Source organism: Pseudorca crassidens, chromosome 14 (assembly GCF_039906515.1).
Source record: "Pseudorca crassidens isolate mPseCra1 chromosome 14, mPseCra1.hap1, whole genome shotgun sequence".
Lineage (NCBI taxonomy): Eukaryota > Metazoa > Chordata > Mammalia > Artiodactyla > Delphinidae > Pseudorca > Pseudorca crassidens.
In genome coordinates this window covers 3,066,439-3,084,487 of record NC_090309.1, presented here as the reverse complement: position 1 = coordinate 3,084,487, position 18,049 = coordinate 3,066,439, and the positions used below count along the sequence as shown (strand labels likewise).

The following is an 18,049-nucleotide window of genomic DNA, read 5'->3' as shown; positions in this document are numbered from 1 at the left end:
AATGGTGGTAGTGGTGCAAACAGACAGACCAGTGGACCAGATTATTCACTATCAGCATATGTTTGTTTTTGCCATATTTTGTGAATTCTAAGGCACAATTTTTCAGATTTTAACACCTTTACCAAACAGGATTCATTTTACAATTGATGTAAACTATATTGCATACCATTTGCTTTTTTTCTTTCTGTCTTTGTATAAGATACGTGATGGAGTATCTTAAAATCCGTGACATCTTAGATTGAATGAAATTATATATACACACACGTATACACAGACACACACACACACGTAAATGCATATTATAAAATCATGTACACACATATTCACACACATGGAATGAGACCCAACTCCAAAATCCCTCCAAGCTTTTCAGTAGAGTCTTATCTGCAACCATGATATTTGTCTTTCTTGATCACTCTCTGACTACTTTCACAATATACTGAAAATTGCATAGTAGAGTTATAAATACTGGAAAATATACAAGATTTCATGAAGTCTTTGAAAGTGGTGTTGGGAGAATCGTTTAATTCATCAGTAAGCCATTGGCGAATAAGAACGTGTTTTTATTTTTCAAGCCAGGCACTGTATCTAGACATTTTTCACCATTTGTTATGAAATTCGGTCTTCATTTTAAATGTATGCACTTAAAGTGTGTAATCCAGTTACCCCAGAAGAGGAGGATACCCTACATATTGTACAGGTAATGTTTTAAAAGAAAAAAGCGTATTATTCAAAAAACTGTAATGGAGTAATGACTCTCTTTGTTGGACAGAATAATGCGTGTTTGGATTTCTGCCTCACAGACATTAACTTCAGATTGATTAAATTTCTGATCATGAAAACATACAAAAATTCCAGAAGCAAATATGGGAAAATAGTTTTTAGAAAGCCCAAAGTCTTAAAGCAGGTTTTCTCAATGGGGGTGATATTGCCCCCAAGGGGGTGTAAATTGGTTCACAGGAGGTGAAAAAATCTTAGCTATTACAATGTTTGTGGCCCTCCAGAGGGCCACAGTATATACATCAGTGGATATGCAGTGTATCTGCGGTAGTAAGATTTCATGGGGAGGCAGGCAATTAGGGAGAAAAGTGTCTGAAAAGGTGCCTTAGTAGGAATGATAATGAAAAAACAGTTGAGAAGCACTGCCATAGAGGAAAAGTGGCAGAGTCTACTGTACACATACACTTTAAACGTCTTTGAGTATGAAAGACACCACAAACAAAATTTAAAGGCAAGTGACAGACTGGGGGAAAAGAGTTTACAACTCATGTAATAGAAGAGTGTAGCCTTCGTGTTTGGAGTTCTCACACATTGTTGACAGAGAAACAGCTCAGTACAGATACAGGAAGAGGACGTGGAGTTGGTGTTTGCTTTATTAGATGTGAACGACCATCTGTTTTTCAAAAGGAATTACACAAAACATCTTTGTGGGGCCCCTTCTGTTTTAAACGTTTCAAACTCTCGGAGGTGTCTCACCACAGAGTTGAAACATAACTGGGCACGGAAAAATCCATTTTGTTTTTTTCTTTCTTATAGTATTCCTGTCTCTAATTTCCTAACTATATTACATAATTGACTTTATCAGTTTTGCTTTTTAAGAATATGGGAGTGCGTTGTATTTACAGCCAAACATAAATTTTTTTGTTCTAGCAAGATGACTTCGGTATTTTGTGTGTTTATTTAAAACATTACAGAAATTCTCATGGTGAAATATTTAGGAATGTTTTATCAAATATAAACGTTGCTTTGTATTAATGGGTATGAAATATTAAATATCCTAAATATTTACATGCTAAACCTGCCAAACTAAATTCTATATATTAATGCTATTTTGTTATTTTAAAAGTTAATCAGAATTAAAAATGTGTCTTATTGCAGAATTATGAATTGCAATTAAATACACGCTATTTGATCTCTGTATATTTTTATTTTTGTTTATTTGTTTTCATTTGGTTTTTATTAGCAATCCAGTGGGGAGAAGATGGCCGCCCATTTCATTTTCTCTTTTATACTGGCAAACAGTCATATTATTCATTAATGCATGTAAGTATATTACATTTATGGTAAATAATATGAACTGTAAGCTAAGTAACTAATGATAGCAGAGATTTCCCTCAGCTTCAGAATTTACCTAGTGTGTTTCATAATGGACAAAAAATAAGACTTCCAGAGACAAGACAGTATGTTGAAAGGCTTTATATTTTATTAATTCATTTTTGCTAAAGGTAAGCATTAGAGAATTTATGTCAGAATGGTTTGTCCTTAAAATGCTTTTACTTCCAAACTGAGGTCATATTGGGAAATAGATGCTCAGCTCAGTATCAATGCGTGGGTGTGCGTCAAGGCGGGACCTGAATCAGGAAAGGGGCTGTCGGGGCGATGGGGCGCTCACCTTGGGGGAGAGGCAAGTCCTTCTCTCTACCCTTTAGTTACTCCTATACGATTTTTGCTTTTCATAGGTCAGTGTAGTGTATGAGTCTAGAATTTGGGCTCAAAAGGCCTAGGAAGTGATTTTATTACTTGTTGCCTTCCAGCTGCGTTTGTGTGTACTGGGAACAGGTTTTATTTTCTTTCAGAGCCGTAAGTTGGTTGATGGTGTGCGCGCACTGGGGAGTTCCCTACAGTTACCATGACAAGAGGCTGGATGCTGATGCCCAGTTTTAAACAACAGAACCCACTTTATTTTTAGAACACGGTGTCGTTTTATTTTATTCATATATGAGTTCTACAAGTTACAGACATTGTCCCTGGGCCTTCCCATCCCCAGTCAGCTCTCGGGTGGCTTGGCTCGCGTGCACACGTGTACTCTGTCGAGCTGGCTGGTGTGTATTTGTGCTCCGCAAACCCAAAGGACAAAATCCCCACTTGTCAGGTACATTTATTTCTTGGGGAAAAAAAGAAAACCTTCTTTTCACTTTTTGTTGACCTTGGGCAAATGAGCTTCTTGCCCTGGCAGAAATGAAATGAATGATGGATGCGGAGAGTGTCTTTGCTGAGTAATGGAGCTGGGCTTCTGCTCTCCGCCCAGGCTCTGCGTACAGCCGGAGGCTGCCCAGGGACCCCTGCTGCTCATTTAAATAGGTATGTCAAATCTGCCTCACGACGCCGCTGGTTTGATCTGTGGTAATATTTGTGAAGGTTCCATATGGACTCGAGCCCCCTGCAGTGCTGAGAAATAATGTACAACGCTTCATGGTGCAGACGCAAATTTCCCCTGAAAAGGGATGCAGCGCTGCGTTTTAGCTGTCGGAGGGGATGATGGAGCTGGCACGCTAGGCCTGTCAACTTGTTACACGGATGGGTTGCACGCAGCGAAGCTGTGGAAAATCTGTGCCTTTTAACTTTTCTACTTAATCACGGTTGTAGCATTGCCTTTAGACTGTATGCTACATTAATTCTCTTCCTGCCTTCTGCCTTTCATCCCAAGTTTCACGGAAAAAAGGAAAGCATGCGGGTCTTGTAGAGGAGCCTTATCAAACAGCTGTCATCTGACAAGCCATTTGCATTTGTTTTGGCTGAAACTGAGCAACCCAAGGGCAAGATATTTTGTTGCATTCCATCATAACGAAGAAATTACACATTGTATAAGAGGCCTAACTTTATTTATGAGTTTTAAAAGGGATTGCTCAAGAAATTGGTCAGTTTCTCAGTGGATAAAATACTACCCCACTCTCGACTAGAATGTCAAATTACATCCAGTTTATAAAGTCTTCCTTTTGCGTCATATAGTTGCTTTGCATATAGGAGAGTTCTTTGGGCTTCTGTGAGTTAAATTCAGTAATTTAGGTCTGTCCATTTGTTGCGTAGTTTGACCCCCAAACACTGTGGGTTTGGTATTTGTTTTATTGTTCATCAGAACAGTTTATACATGTAAATTACAGATATTTTGGTTTAACTTGAGCGTGTTAATTCAGGTAATTAATAAACCCTTGTATTTTCAAAAATGCATCTTTCGGAACTTTAAAGTAATTACATGTATGGAAAAAGGATAAATGTTTTCCTAACTATATACCAATCACTTGAGCCTCACGTACGGCAGATGTTATTACTCACAGCTGTGGTCATTGCCTGGCTGATGCGGGTCAGCGTCATGCTAGGTGCTGTTTGTTACTCTGAAATAGCATGTGACTAAAGAGTCACTGTTCAGCTCACAAGGGTGGTTTCGCAGTGAATCAGGGATCGCATATAAAATAAGACGGTAAAACCTGAAACTGCTGCACATGTTGGCTCCCTCCTTTGTCTGCCCTCTCGGTGCGCGGAGGGGTCCGTTCCATTCTGTGGGAGGGTGATCCCCCCGCCGCCATCCCACTGTAGCAAGGGAGCCAGCCCCGCAAAGACTGTGGCAGGTGGGCGGGAAGTGAATCATTATTGCTACCGTTTCGTTTTGTTGATGCAGTTTCTTCCCATGTGACAGGGTGAAAGACACTAAGGCAAACTCTGTTTTCCATGTCCTGGACCGGGTGTGATTGTGTGAGCTGTGGCCGTCACGGCCATGTTTTTTGTCAGAAAAGCACAGCTCTAAGCATCTTTGCAGTTCTGCCCAGAGGTCTTTGTGATGTCCCTTAACCTTTTTTATCTTCGGTAATAACATCAAAGCTGCTTTTAGTATTTGCTCACTGCTTGCATGTTAAAGTTGTATATTACATTAGAGCAGCGAATAAAAGATGGGCCTGATGCAGCTTCCAGTTAAGGGTAATGTGTAATGCTTAAGTGAACACTGTTTCCAGTTAACCCGTAGTTAGTCCATGCAGTTGTTTTTATGGAGAAGTAGGAGGATTTTGAGGGAAGAGGCGGATGAGAAGAAAGAAGCGGCTCATTGTTCCCGCCCAGAAGTGAAGCTGTTGGGAAAGCACAAGGTGAAGGGAAACTTGCTGATCCACGGGGGCTGGGGTCACAGACTTTGTGAGTGTGTTACCTTCTAAGGGCTCATCATCAGGTTGGCTGGAATGCCCACCTTCCTGTGGCCACAACCATACACCTGTCTTCAGATTCCTGGGAAGGTCCATAAAAACCATTTATTTTACAAAATAGCGAATAGGGTGTACATACGTAATGAATGAAGTATGAAACAGTACTAATAAGTAAATTCTTAAACAGTGAGAGGTAGTTTAAGAAGATATAAGGGCTGTACGGAGTTTCTCAAAGGATCGTTGAGGACTGAGGGGGCTCCAGGCTGGATGGCCCTGCTCATCCATCTTTTTTACCCCAAATGGATGACTTTCCATCTCCTTAATGGCCACATAACCAGTGGAACCTGTGTACTTCTCAGACGTGAGTTAGAGTTTCAGCGTAGCGTTTTGGGAGCAGAAAGAAGAAGGAGAGAGTAAAAGGAGTTTCCAGAAACAACTGAACCGAAATGTAAAGGAGAGGGAAGACTTTTTAGAGGATGTGTGCGTCTGAAGTGGAGCAGGTGCTGCACCAGAGAATAGCTGAGCAGCGTGTCCGGGGGTGGGGGAGGAAGCCTGCCTGCGCAGCTAAGGATAGGGCGATGGCTGTGCCCTTGGGTCCCAGCTGCCCCAGGCACCCCTGCCCGCCACAGCTGGAGCTGCCCAGTCGACCGGGTGGGGCGGGCAGGCAAAGGGGCTGCATTCATGAACGGGGCGGTCACAACCTGGGCAGTTGTGCAGGTCCTTTAATCCTAAGACAAATGTTAATTCCTGTTCACTCCTATCAACACCTAGGTTTCTGAATATCTTGAAACTCACTAAAAGTGAGTTGAAAATTATTTTAAACTCATTGTGGGAGGTGATTATTTGACTCTGAAGTGGGAATCCTTTTGTAAAATATGATTCATTAAGACAGGGCATGGCTGTAATATAGCCTTTCCCAAAGTGCTTTCTGAGGAACCCTGGTTATGAAAGCGTCAAGAAAGGGTCTCTGAAATTAAGCTCGTTTGGGAATGCTGCATATTATATACAGCACTAGGAAACTAATAAGGAGACACTTAGCGTGATAAAAACTCCCTGACGCCCTTCAGTAGAGAAACACTGCTGCTCAAATATGTTGGATCACGGAACTGTTTCTACCCAAAACATCTTTTAACATCCCGTGAAACCAGAGCTTGGGAAAAGCTGTATAAAACATTGGAAACACTGTGAGTTGTCAGAAACATTAAGCATCTATTGACATTTTACGTCAGCTCACCTACCCCAACGTTTAAGATAAGGCTCTGCATGTCTAAAAACTATACTGGGAATTTAGCATCTTACAGAAACCTCATTTATATTTTAGGACTAGTTTTACAGTAAACATTGGAGTATTTTCAGAGTGTTTCTATAAATTGAAGGAATTATATGGCCTTGGATGAAAGTTTTACCCCAAAAAGTATAAAATTAAGGCATAAGTAGATCATTATGCACTTAAACTACTCTGCTGAATTCGGGGAAAAGTTTAAAATATTAAAAAGTACGAAAATTCTAATCCTAATAATGTGTGTATAAACAGGATTCATTTGCCTGGCTTATTTAGAAATTCTCCAGTTTATTTTAAGCGACTTAAACCTTCTGTGTTCACACAGTAGCCCAGGGAGGGGTCTGAGGCCTCAGTATATGGAGGTTCCAGAGTCAACAAGCAGAAGTTCCGGAGGCTCAGTATCACAGTTCTGTGCATCCTCCTTGCCACCGGGGGGTGAATATTGAAAACTTTTGAAGCAGTGCTGTTGAAAAATGGAATTAAAGTAGTGACCCTTCTCACAGTGAGGTACCAAATAACTACTTTATGACTGTGTAAAGTGCTTCTTTCTAGAAAGCTACAGACCAGTGCTGACATGTGTCTGTGTGCTGTTTTAAGTTCTTTCTTGACAGCAGGAGTTAATTCAGTAACTAATTCAGCAACAAACTGCTGTTCTAGAAGTATCTTTAATATACATTTTCTCATATTGATATATGAATAATTACCATTGTGTATCTTGTATGTTCCAGGTGTAACAATTGGGAAAATTAATTTTTAAAAACTGATTCAACTTATTGCCTCTGTTGATTTTAATCAGATTACTTCTTTTATAATGGTAAAATTGTTTTTATAATATATGGTAGAGCTTTCAGTAGTAAAAATATATGGTATCTGAGTCACAAGCACTTCTATGTAATTACTCCCAGGTGCGTACTTTCCCAGAGTACTTGTCTAACATGACCTATATGTGAGATTATTTCCTTTTTTAGTGCCGGGTAGCATGACACGAAGTATACGCTGTATAGCATAATGTATTTACAAAGTGATAGCTAGGATCTACCGTAGAGGTATGTCACTTGGAGCGTCAGATAAATTGCATGATAAAAACCATGATAAATGTATTATATGCATATTTACTCCAGTTGGTTTTGTATATGCCAGTAGCCAAAACATTGAGAAGATTGTTATTTAGGAAATTTATTTTCTGTGATTTTTTTTCCAACAAACACATATTTTAAGTCGCTTACTTTTCTGTATTGAACTAGTATCTAAGATGATAATTACTGTTAGTTATTATATATTTTGTATATCAAAATACAGTTGACTTTTTCTATACCACCCTCCTAAGAAATGTTGTTTGTTTACCCTTCCTAAAATTGGAATTTCAACATGGTTAATACAACCAAAACAGAATTTGGTAGACTAAAGATGACATTGCTCATGCTCTTGGAAGAGTTTAGTTGAAGCATTTCTTTTCTGTACCCTGAGCATCTGGTATTTCCAAATTAGGCACCTTCTAAATTCGATTCATACATTATGGAAATCTGATGACATGAGGGGTAGATAGACTTGCTTTGATTTTATGAAATATTAATCATAGCTGTGATGAATGATTCAGCATTTCACATCTGGGTTATTCCTGTCATATTTGAAAATTATACTGTTAAATACAGTATATAAACTTAGTGTAGGTGGGGTCATGCTAATTCTCTAGGGTCCCTTAAAAATTAAGTGGAAATTTAACAATATACCAGAAGCTAGCACTGATAATCTGTGATGTTGACAGTTCCTGGCATATTTTATACCCTCAAGGAGTTTTTGATGTAAATTAGCGCACCTCTCTTCAGGGAGTTGAAGCTATAGAATGTACTTTCCAGAGGACTGTTGTCTCTGACTAACCAAGATAGAACCTTTAGAATCTCAGGAGTGGTTTTATTATCTAGAAAAGAAAGAAAAATAGAAATGATGCACCAGTAAAACTTTTTCGACTCTTTGACTCCTGAACGCCATACCTCACCGCTGTGTCATTTCTTGACCACTACTGTAGGCCAGGCAGTATGCCAAGTACTTTACATATATTTTCCTATTTAAAGAAGTGTATGAGGGGGCTTAAAGAGCATGATATAACTTGATGAATTACAGCCATCAAAGCACGTGCCGTAAACGAATAGAACTTACCATGTTCTAAATTTGACGTGCACTCTTCATGGGTGGTTTTCTCATATTCCACATTTTTTCTGGTGATTTTACTTACACTATTTATACATTATTATGGAGCTAAATATAACACTGGAAGGTAGGAGCAGAGTGCAAGAAAGTTTTAAGAAAAATATGGACTTAAAAATTGCTCAGAATCACTGGAGAATGATGACACATTTAGCACCCCAAATTTTGACTTGAAACTTGACCTATGAAGCAGATCGGTTATTTTTGTTTTAGTTGCCTTGGTTATTCTAGAAAATTAAATAGACCCTTATAACCAGGTAGGGTGTCTTACTACCGTTGTTGGTATTCTCTTGAATTCATATTTTTAAGATAGATTTGAAAGATACATCTCTGACTCAGGACTCTCAGAATCTCAGGGCTCTGGAGCAGCCCAGCGTGGAGACGTGGAGACTGATGCCATCCTGCTCCCACAGACCCCCAGCTGGAGCAGGACGCATGGTGCAGGTGCACAGCGAGATGCTGCTTGCACACGTCTGTCCCCTTCGTACAAGGCGGGGAGGATTCATTTTGTGGGGTTTTATTTTCCCTATATTTTACCTGTTCAGAGCACTTCAGAATTGCTTTCTAGAAATAGGTACATAGAGATTTTTCTGATACACTATTCAGTTGGGCTTACAACTCACTATCTTAGCCTTTAAATATGAATTTCAGGTACCCGAACTACAGTCAAATGCGGCTTACCAATTCTCGGGAGACAAACTGTATGGTTTTAAGTTGCATAGCAGGGACACGTTCTGTATGTGGATGGCTTCTATTCTTGCTTTCTTTAGAGTGGACAGTTTGTTTTGAATTGTCAGGTACATTTTTCTGCTGCTACAGGTGACGGATTTATACTTTGAGTATAGTTGTAGAGATAGTTAATCTGTACCCTAAAATTGAATTAAGCTCATTTGTCCCCAGAGTTCCAGTGTTTAGATCCAAACTTCAGGGTGCGTTACTTGGGGGCATCATTCAAACAGATTACTTGGCCCCCCCTTCCAACAGGTTCCTCTTGGGAAAGTCTGGGTTGGGGCCTGAGAATTTACATTTCTAACCTAGTGCTTGGCCTAGATGCTGCTGCTGTCTGCTTCTGCTGGGAACTTAGCTTTAGAATCACTCAACTATTGATAGTGATAGTTTCACTCTGTCGGAGATGCTCGGCCCAGTGTTACTGTTTCTAAGTGCTGCTGCTTTTCTTATTCTTTTCTAAGGTATCAATCCTACTACCCTTACTGAAAACAAACAAAACAAAACAAAACACACTCTTACGAGTCTCCCTACTACAGGAAATGAACTTACCCTTTTCTCACCAAGAAGTCCTGGCCCATGGAGCATAATCTCGGCTTTTCTCATCTATGTTTATGAAACTCAGAGGCTCAGTCTTTACATCCTTTTTCCTCCCTCCCTCCCTCCCTCCCTTCCTTCCTTCCTACATTCTTTTTCCCCTTGAGGGAAATGGATTCCTGAAAAGAGGTTGCAGAATGAAGATAATAAAATGCAAGCATTGGTAAATACAAAGGGAGTAACAGAGGGGCACGTGTATTCTTAGAGCAGACTCTACCAGCAACATTTGATATAATATGATGCTCTAATCAGCACCCACAAGAGGTCGTCCCCAAAACTGGAAATTATGAAGACTGTTTTAAATATGGATAGACATCTCTACGAGCAGCAAGTTGTGTCTTCTGAGATTAGCTGATGGTATTGGACGGTGTCATGATTAAGCAAGAAAAAATGTTTATATCATCTCTAGCTCATCCTTTGAAAACATCTGTTCCTTAGGTATTAGTGTGGTAGGTTATGTGTACATTATAAATGAATACACATAGATTGGATTTGAGTCCTCAAGTTTGCTCAGTCAAAAAAATTGGGAGACAGTTGCATTATTCTGCTTATTGTAAACTCATTTCCTGGAAATCGTATTTCATTGATAACCTTTATTGCCAGATTAGTGCTTACAAAATGGTAAATTTTCTCCTACTTGCATTATGATTTAACAGGTGACATACATTCACAGACTTTGTTAGAAAGTAGAAATCAAATAGAAATCAAATAATGAAAAATAGAAATAGAAATCAAATAATGAAAAATAAATATTAATAGAAAACTTTTTAAGATACAAACTACATGGTAAAGAGAAATCTTATATAAATGTTAAAATTTTTTACTGGTAACTGTAAGTTTAAATGCATATTGCTGTATAAATTATGATTTTTTTAAGGAAGAGTTTTGGTTCTCTGTGGAACTCTTAAGGAAAATAAATAGCTTGTATCTTTTTTTCGTTTTTACGAACCTCACTGAGTTGTAAACCTTCTATAGAGTTTTTTAAAAATCATTTGAAGTTAAGTGTGTTACTATGTATGATACTAAATTCTCATTGAAATTACTCCACCATTCTTTAGTTTGAATGAGAAATAGCGTTGTTAAAGAGCATTTTCAGTAATCCTTGCTGTGCAGCTGTGACTTGAGGAGGGCGCTTCTGAGATGAGGTGCTCATGGGAGACATAAAGGGAGGTAATGGTTCGCCGTCGCTCTTGGTTTAGTGTATGTGTGTGTTATTTGCCACAGGAAGCATACGGAAAGCTACTAGATGTAGAAAACCGTCAAGACCAGCTGCGAGCCAAAGGTCTGTTTTCAGAAAAAACTAAAGCCAAGTAAGTTCTTTTTTGCATTAAAATATATGAGAAAATTAACTAAAAACATACCACTTATCATTGGTGTATTTTAGGCATACCTAAAGCCTAAAAATGTGTTCATTATTTCAGCATTAATCATTAAAATTCCAAATAATAGGTGATTTTTTTTTTGTTTGGGAGGATGTAAGTATTAAGGTTATTATTTTTATATTACTTCATTCTAGATTTGTATGTTAAGTGGCACTTACTGTATTTGAATATTATTTCTTTAGAATTTTTGTGTATGTAACTGTGCATTTATATGCCCGTAGATATACATATGTGTGTGTGTGTGTGTGTGTATTTTGTATTTGAAGGTTTGTGCTTCCATTTAGCAAACAATGATAGATTAGATCCATCGACCTGACCAACCAGTTTTAAATTTGGGGCTGTTTATTCACATATTTCTTCCTATGCAAAAGACACAAGTTTTTGAATATACCTAGTTTTAGTTGTAAATACTACCCGTAGCCTTTTATTTGGATTTCATTACTACTTTAGTCCATGGACAGATTAACTCTGTGTCTGTAACATACCCTTTAAAGTAAATTATGAAAAGCAAGCACAGTTTTAATTTTTGAGAAATCTAGTGACTTGGATATCGTCAGATGGGTTCCCCAATGCCATGTCTAACTCTGCGAATGGAACACTTGCTAGACTGGGCATCTTTTCTAACGTAGATTGAGGAGATGAAATAATGTGTCTCAAACATCATTTACTTGGATGAAATTTTACAGCTATGTAATACAAAATGTGTTTCCCAATCGAGAATCGCTACTACTTGTGGGATCTTTTGTGATATAACTCATTGTATGGTTAATTTAAAAGAGAACATAATGTGATATTTTAACAGAGACCCGATTGGCAGCAGATGGCTGATTAAGGAGGAACTGGAAGAAATGCTAGTGGAAAAACTGTCAGATCAAGATGTGAGTAATTAATCTTTTTAATTTAAGGGGACCTGTGCCGTAAGATTGTAGACATTTGCTGTATTTAGGATCCTAATAGTAATGTTCCTCAGAGGCAGGTGTTCATAAGACGGTTTTCCTTTTAAAACATGTGGAGCTGATTTCTGCCCTGGGAGGGTCAGGAAGGTGCCTGGTCCCCAGACCCTCCTCCACAAGTGCGCTTGCATCCTCTGCCCCTTGTTCAGGGGCGCATGGCAGGTGTCATTTTTCACCCCCTTCAGTAAAGTGGGTGCTAATTTTACAGGCTAATGATAAGTGTAAGGGGCTGTTACAGGTTAAGTAGAAGAGAAATGAAGCGCATGGTTACCTTCCTGACTTACCAAATGCAGTATCCACACGGCCAGTATGTTTCATCTTGGAATCGGCAAAACTGCCTGTATCAGAATCACCTGGAATGCTGGTTACAAAAATGCAGTTCCCAAGGTTCAGACCTCACGCAGAATTTCCATGGGTGTCACCCAGGAATCCACAGTTTCAGCAGGCTCCCCCAGTGAATGTTAAAGCCTAGGAAGGTGGTGACCCCTGCTTTAGGTCTTAGTCTGATTCTTTTTTTGCTCAATGTTCTAATATATGCCAGTATTATCACAGGAAATTTGATGTTTTAAATGTGTTAGTGTTCTAAATTTAGATTATTTCTGGAAGATTGGAGTATAGAAAAATTTCACAAATTGTTCCAAGAAAGGTTTTTTCCTTCCATGGCAGTGGGTAACATTGTTAGTACCTTGCTGCCGTGTAGATTTCAAGTCATATGCTTAAATTGCTCTTTTCCTCATTTAACATATTGAAGAAATTAATGTTTTGGAAAAGTTGCAGTTTGCTTAACTAAGGTGTCGGGCATTTGGTGAGTTAAAGATCTGAAATTAATTTCTAATATCCTAACTGCCAAGTCAGTATCACTGCACGTGGATCCAACTGAAAAACCTCTCTTTGCTCCTTCATTGAATGAATCATTTCAGTGCTCCCTGTTTTCTGGCTGCTTTTATTTTTATAATACAGGTTTGTTTGTTTTCATTTTGAAAACATCCCAAGGACTTTGTTATAGGTGTGCAGCTATGAACACAAAACAACCAAATATATAGGTATCTTTGTACCTTGGGCAGCTGGCTGTTGGAAGAAATCCTGAAGCTGATGGCTGGTGTCAAGATGAGGAAGGCAGGGGTAGTCAGTGATGTCTTGAGCCATGATCCCAGTTCACAAGCAAGGCTGGGTCATACCTGTAGTTGCCTCCTTGTGTGTTCAAGGGTATTACAGCCGGTGCAGAGGAACTGAGAGCAGCTGAGGAAGGACAGGCCTGTGAATGAAGGTGATGGAGCTTTACCAGGCTGGGTACCGCAGGTGGCTAGCAGTTCACTCTTCCTCAGACAGTTGCCTTCTCCAGTATTGTAACATCACAGGAAGCAATAATTGAAGCGGCCCTTTTAATCTTTCTTGTGAGATTTTTATACATTTCAAATTATTAATGGTAGATTTTCACTGTAAAGGCAGTGGTAACAAAGATGAGTATGATTTTTAGGGTTGGCAAAACATAAATAAGGTTATCAAAAACTGGGTTTCACACTCCATGCTAAGGATCTCAAGTATCAGTTGTTTCCTTCTGCATAAACACTTTAGAGTGATTACTCTGGCTTCTAATTTTAAGGGGTTAATACCAAGTTGTTTACTTTCTAATCACATGTTCAAGAACTATTAAAAAAAAATGCACTGAGTAGCAAGGGTAATTTATTTCAAGAGGTTGCCCTTTAAGTCAAGTATCTCTTGAATTTTTAAATAGCTTGATTGTTCGGTTTTAAAGGAAATCATAAACATTAAAGTAACACAGCTTGAACAGCTAAAGATACATTTGCCAAATGTATTATGAAATGTAGTTTAAGAGGTACGTTTTCTCAAAATCAGACTCTTCCCATTTTACTGTACGAAACTTGCTGGAAATTATTTATGAAGCGCCTCTTGATACAGTTCTAATAAAAGAGTAGAAATTATACTTAAAGATCATCTAAGTATTTTTTTGAAAGTGAATTTAAATTTCACCTTCATGTAATCCTGATAGAGAGAAATGGATTTTTCTTTGAATGATAGAGCTCTTTGTTTCTCGAAAGAAAAGATTGAGCACTAAAGGTACACAGGGGAAGTGCTGCATCTGCACGCTGTTTTAAAAGCAGCATGAAGTTGCGGAAGTGTCATCCTGTCAAAATTCATCAGGAAAAGCAACATTGGAAAGATCAAGTATATAAAAATAGAAAAAATTTAGCAAATGCAATTACACTTGCATCTCCTAATGAATTTTTATTGTCTGCAGTACGCACAGTTCATTCGGCTGCTGGAAAGGTTATCGGCGTTGCCGTGTGACGCGGCTGAAGAAGAATTTGTGGGCAGGTTCCGCAGGAGTGTAACCATTCAATCGAAAAAACAGCTGATTGAGCCTTTGCAGTATGACGAGAAGGGTATGGCCTTCAGCACAGGCCAAGGTAATGCACCCATGGAGAGAGACCACCCCGTCCCGCTGAGGATTGGGAAATAGCCGGATGTTGATTTGCTCTTGCCCTTTGGTGTTCATTTTGTTTGTTTATTTTTGCTGCTGCTATGCTGGATTTCCAAATATTAAGGTTCTGTTGACGTTTTTAAAGACTGAACTTTATAATGTTGCAAGAAAAAATGTGAACACATACCTACACAGTCATATTAACACTTTGTATTTTCATATTTTCAACTGGTAGAAACAACAAAATATAGGTTTCTTATAAAGGTTTAGGTTTCTTATATTAAATGAAAATTTTCGGTGAATCTGCACGTCAGATGCTAAAACTACAGAACGTTAAAACTTTAGGTCCTCGACTCACATCTTCCTTGTAGGTGTACAGAGACATTTGACATGATGTAACTTTAAAGAATTGAGTTATTAAATGATATATCTGCAACTTAAAAAAATTTTACATCATTTCATTTTCAGTTAATATTTTCAAAGAAGTGTGACCTTTCCTAAGGATTCCTTTTATTTCTACCAATTATACTTTATTATACTGTTCATATATTTTAAAAATTATACGATTAAGATATACTCTTATTAATTTAAAAAGAACACTATGTAAATTGATTTTTTAAATAATATAAATAAATATGAATTACTTTGTTGAAACTAAAATCATTGTAGTGTTTCTAAAATGAGATTAAGGAATAAAATCACCCCATAGTAAGCTTTATTACGTCAGTTATGGTGTAGTTTGCCTGTTCTATTTTTGTTTGACTTGTATTAATTATAGAACTTTCCTATATAGAGTGTTACATATTGTTATTCTGGGGGAAAAAATTTAACGTAGTTTTGCCTCTGTCAAAGCATTGGGCCTCAAGATGTTCACTAATAGATGTCTTGTATTTTTAAAGGTAACAGAAAGACTGCAAAGGCAAAAGTGACTGTTTATGACCATGGAAGTGGGAGGATAGAAGTAAATGGGGTCGACTACCTGCTCTACTTTCCGGTGACTCAGGACAGGTGAGGTCTTTGTTTTGGTTTTGTTTTTAAAGAAAATGTATTTTATAATATGTCACGATCAACTAAGGCTTATGATTTTCTGATTATATTTGTCTGCATGATGATTTCTTTTTACTAATAGAATATAACAAACTAGCTAGAGGGATGCGGTCACTATTTTTTATGTTGTTTTCCAGATCTTTAAAAAGCATCTCTAGAATCCCTCATTAATTGAGTCTTCCTCCCCTTTTCGTCAGATCATACCGGAAGTTGAGTGTCTCGGGGTCTTGTGTTCTGAAATGCAGGCTGTGCCACCTCTGCTCCCTGGGTTTGGGGACGGGCAGCCACAAAACAACGAAGACCAGCCTTGTTTGGCACTTACCGTCGTAAATATTAGAAAAAGTTCGCTTTATCACTTTGGATGTTTTTCTATTCACAGAAAATTTTATATATATATTTTGAGCAAGCAAAGAAATCTGACATTTATATATTAAAATAAGAGCTCATCAGGCTTTGCTTAGTTCCCATGGCTACATATGGCCGTTTTATTCTTTGAAATTTGTATCCCGTGGAGGAACAGACATTAATTATAAGTAGGTGTTACAGCCCAACTCCACTAAATGTGCCCATCGGAGATATGTTCCTTAGTCACTGTATAAGGCCTCTTCTTGAGAGGGTTATGATTTTCCCAGTCGTTACTGTCATTATCCACAAGTCACAGCAGTTCTGCACGGTTAGTTCCTCTCTTCCTAATCTTCTCCTGGTTCCTGTAGTGGTGTTGAGGGTCAGAAGGGTTAAGGCTCTTATGATCCCAATGCTTAATGTCAGGAAAGAGGACCATGCCAGTGTAGTGTAAGCTTCTGGACGGAATAATTACTTCAGGAAATGTATGTTTATTTTATTTGTGTGTGTGTGTGTGTCAAGAAGTAGCCCGCTCTAACTCTGTTTAGTAGGAATTAAACTAATTCTGCCATCACCCTCTCAGGGAAGGCGATGGAGGAAGCTATTATTTGTCGTACCAAAAGCCAGAGAGACCCGTAACTTCAGCATTACGACTGCTGTAAGGAATGGCATTTGACCAATAACTGTCTGTTAATTTGTTTTCAGATATAACTCCTGATGATTTAATAGCAAGTCTCGATTTTGGCTTTATCTCACAATTAAGTTGCCCCCTTAGAACTTACTCTTCAGTCTGATTCAGTAGGCGTTTGCTAAGGGTTGTCTGTGTGCCCGGTTTTGTTCTTGGCATTGCGAAGATACAAGAGCTATGTGAGATACGGCTTCTGTTGTCAAGAAACTCCCTATCTGATTGGGAAGCCTGAGGCCAGTCTTGGCGGGATAGGCGCCCAAACCGCCTCACTGTCTTTCAGTAGTTGTCGGGATTTACAGCAGCCGTGCTACTCGGGGACTGGCCTTTCCTCCTGCACGAGTGGCTCACGAGCTTACAGATGAGCAGGGAGGTGACCACTGACCAGTAGTAGGGAGACGGCCGAGCCAGGAATGGGTGATCTTGATTCTAGGTCTGTTTCCAGCTGTGTGAACTCAGCCGAGATGTTTAAAGGTCACCTCCCTAAATGGTAGGAGGGAGTTGGACTTGATGATCTCTGAGGTGATTGCCTGAAGGTCAGTTTGAACTGCTTGCTTTTCTTTCCAGGGTCCTTTCTTTAGGCTGTTTTTACACAGACATAGCAAACAGGTCATTGGGAGTGTCGACTGTGTTCCTTCCTCGAGCTGTCAGAAATTCTGTGTTTATTCGTTCACTTAGCAGACATTTGCCACGATGCGCCTGGCGCTGTGTGGGGTACGCAGAGCAATGCTTTCTGATTTGGAAAGGCCTTTGCCCTGTCACTCAGCCAGGGAAGCAGCTCTTAGTTGATCACCTGTACAAAGGGAGTACATTCCTCACGTGGCACTAACCGTGTGATAGAGGAGACAAGTTAGCATCTTAAGCAGTCACAGAAAAATAAGAGTATGTGATTTTATATATGTACCAGGTTATGGGCTGTACAATTGGTGCCGTCGGAGTGGCATTCAGAGAAGATTGAAAGGAGGAAATTTTTTGTTCAAAATAACTTTGATTATATAACAAAGAGCAAAATAAAATTGATTCTTTAGCTCAGGATTTCATCTGAGATCACTGAGAGGAGGGATTTGTGAAGTATTTTCATGCCGTGTAACTGTTTTTGCATGTACTAGTGTGAGTCCAGATTAATTAAAACCAATAGGTGTGTAATGGTTTTCAACTGTACCCTTTGGGTGTTGCTGTCTCTCTTTATAGACTTAGCGTCGTGCTCAGTGTGCACCAGCTTCCTGACTGTGCAGACTTCTTCCTCAGGTCCTTTCTTGCCTTGACCACCCTGACTCAAGTGCTCTCATAGAGCCTGAATTTTTTCCCCAAATTTTAGTCTCAGTTTTTTAATCTATATAAGCATTTGTTAGGGAATCTTAAAGTTTTAGGAATTAAAACAGATAAATGTTTAAGCTCCCAAACGAGTAGGTGAGCAGGGCTTCTCTTAGTAACATCATCACTCACGTCACTCACCTGCGCAGTCGTGTCAGGCAGC

At 38.9% G+C, this 18,049-nt stretch overlaps 1 protein-coding gene across 1 annotated transcript in view; it reads left to right on the top strand.

Moving 5' to 3' along the window:
* MRPS9 (mitochondrial ribosomal protein S9) overlaps window positions 1-18,049 on the top strand; it is a 41,709-nt gene that overhangs the window by 19,195 nt on the left and 4,465 nt on the right. The window contains exons 5-9 of the mRNA XM_067704041.1: window positions 1,964-2,043; window positions 10,945-11,030; window positions 11,905-11,980; window positions 14,316-14,484; window positions 15,398-15,506. Coding sequence (XP_067560142.1) covers window positions 1,964-2,043; window positions 10,945-11,030; window positions 11,905-11,980; window positions 14,316-14,484; window positions 15,398-15,506 — 520 coding nt within the window. The remainder of the gene's footprint in view (window positions 1-1,963; window positions 2,044-10,944; window positions 11,031-11,904; window positions 11,981-14,315; window positions 14,485-15,397; window positions 15,507-18,049) is intronic.